This window comes from Palaemon carinicauda, chromosome 4 (assembly GCF_036898095.1).
Source record: "Palaemon carinicauda isolate YSFRI2023 chromosome 4, ASM3689809v2, whole genome shotgun sequence".
Classification (NCBI taxonomy): Eukaryota; Metazoa; Arthropoda; class Malacostraca; order Decapoda; family Palaemonidae; genus Palaemon; species Palaemon carinicauda.
In genome coordinates, this window is record NC_090728.1 from 12,937,169 (window position 1) to 12,939,668 (window position 2,500).

General features: G+C 31.1%; 1 protein-coding gene across 1 annotated transcript in view; it reads left to right on the forward strand.

Annotated features, from left to right (window-relative positions):
* The window catches only part of LOC137639282 (uncharacterized), a 42,915-nt gene that overhangs the window by 39,420 nt on the left and 995 nt on the right, over positions 1-2,500 (forward strand). The window contains exons 2-4 of the mRNA XM_068371565.1: positions 1,587-1,731; positions 1,945-2,181; positions 2,427-2,500. The exon at positions 2,427-2,500 is cut by the window's right edge and continues 489 nt beyond it. Coding sequence (XP_068227666.1) covers positions 1,587-1,731; positions 1,945-2,181; positions 2,427-2,500 — 456 coding nt within the window. The remainder of the gene's footprint in view (positions 1-1,586; positions 1,732-1,944; positions 2,182-2,426) is intronic.

The window sequence follows — 2,500 nt, forward strand, 5'->3', positions numbered from 1 at the left end:
TACTGTATATATAGTTACAAATTATTTGAGCAATAAAGGGAAAATTCTTTGTCATCCATCCTCAGTAGAGAGTAACATCTTATATTCGGTGGAAAAAATAAATGTTGATGTGGAATAAGGCTCTCATACACTTTTATGTTATCTTTTTAGAAAAATTTCATAACAAGATAGCTCTGAAATTGATTGAGCTACCATGCCAATCAAGCTTATAGCCTTTCTCAAAGTCTTTCCACTGGACATGAAGTGTGCTGTTCACCTCCAAAAGTTGAAATTCAATCAAAATGCATTATTTTGGTTGAAACTAGGGTACTATGAATACGGTATGAATACAATCATAACCTGATATCCCAGGGTGAATCCGAAGATTTTGCTTATTCTCGTTAGTTTTAGTGATCATCCAATTATTGGGCGACTACATTGCATTTAAATTCCCCGGAATTAATTTTTAAGCACAAAATATTTATTACAATATAACAATTGGACAAATATAATTCCATACTACCACACTAGAATTCAAAAAAAGAATGTTTATTGGGTAAAACACAGTGAAAGCAATACATTTAGAGGTTTTAAAAGAACCAAGGAGTTTATGTATTACTTATAGGGAGATCTTTGCTGCAGTGACATAGGCAGAGCTTGGGAGGTCACGACGTATTAGGAGCTGGTTCCCGAAAGCTCTTAAGATTTAAAGCATGAAAATATAAGCACGAAGGATTTATTCCTAAAATGCGGGTGAGAATATGATTAACATAAAAGTAGGATTCATATAAGAATATATATATATATATATATATATATATATATATGTATATATATATATATATATATATATATATATATATATAAATATATATATATATATATATATATATATATATATATATATATATATATATATATATATTTACATATATATACAGTATATATATATATATATATATATATATATATATTTATTTATTTATATTTATATATATAAATATATATATATATATATATATATATATATATATATATATATATATATATATATATATATATAAATATGTATATATATATATATATATATATATATATATATATATATCTATATATATATAAATATGTATATATATATATATATATATATATATATATATATATATATATATATATATACATATACTGTATATATGTATATATATATGTATATATATATATATATAGAATATATATATATATATATATATATATATATATATATATATATATATATATATATATATATATATATACATATATATAAACACACACACACACACATATATATATATATATATATATATATATATATATATATATATATATATATATATATATATATATATATATATATATATATAATCTCGCCACCAATGGGTGCTGGGCCAAAGACCAGATTAATAGGGAGGGTTGGTGTCAGGAAGGGCATCCGGCTGTAAAACCTGTGCCAAAACCTTAAATGGATGAGCCAAAGTAGGGAAAGAGGTAATACTAGGGCGTACTCCGTAAACGATGCACAGAGACCTAGCCCTAACTCTGTGATAAGGCGAGGGCTACTGCATCAGGAGCGGGTGCAGCTAAAGAGGCGTGCTCACTTTGGACTCAGAATATATCAGCATAATGTTAGGTCCATGACTGGGAGAGGTAGGGAAGTGGCTGACTTGATGAGGGAAAAGAAAGTAGATGTTATGTGTGTGCAGGAAACACAATGTAAGGGAAATAAAGCTCAATAGTTGGGTGATGGATATAAGCTATATTATAGCAGAACCAATAAACAGGGTACAAATGGAGTTGGCATAGTACTGTCTGGTAAGCTGAAAAATGCAGTGATAGAGGTGCATAGAAAGAATGACCGTATCATCATATTGAAGATGTGTTTTGGATGAGAGATTTTGAATATTTTAAGTGCATATGCACCACAAGGTGGTTGCCCAGAAGAGGAGAAGGGAAATTTCTGGAGAGACATGGATGGAGTAATGCAAGAACTGGAAGAACAGGAGAGGGTCATAGTGGGGGCAGAATTGAATGTCCATGTTGGAAGTGAGAATGAGGCAATTGGTCGGGTGCATGGGGGCCATGGAATTGGGGAGAGAATCCCAGAAGCAGAGAGTGTAGTGGACTTTGCTGTGTCATTTGACATGACAATAGTAAACACATTCTGTAAGAAGAAAAGAGAACACCTAATAACATATAGGAGTGGGGGGAGATGCTCCCAGATAGACTACTTCCTGTATAAAAGGATAAAGCTGGTGGAGGTCAAGAACTACAAGGCTATCCCAGGTGACCATGTAGCCCCCCCCCCCCCCCCCCCCAACCACACACACACACAGACTGCAATGTAGGTCTAAAAGGGGAAAGAAAAGCTAAAGCTAAAGGGATAAGGAAAATTAAATGGTACAAACTAGTGATGGATGGAGATAAGATGAGAGAGTTTAAGAGGAGAGTTTTGGAGGATATTGATATAGGAATTGAAGATGTT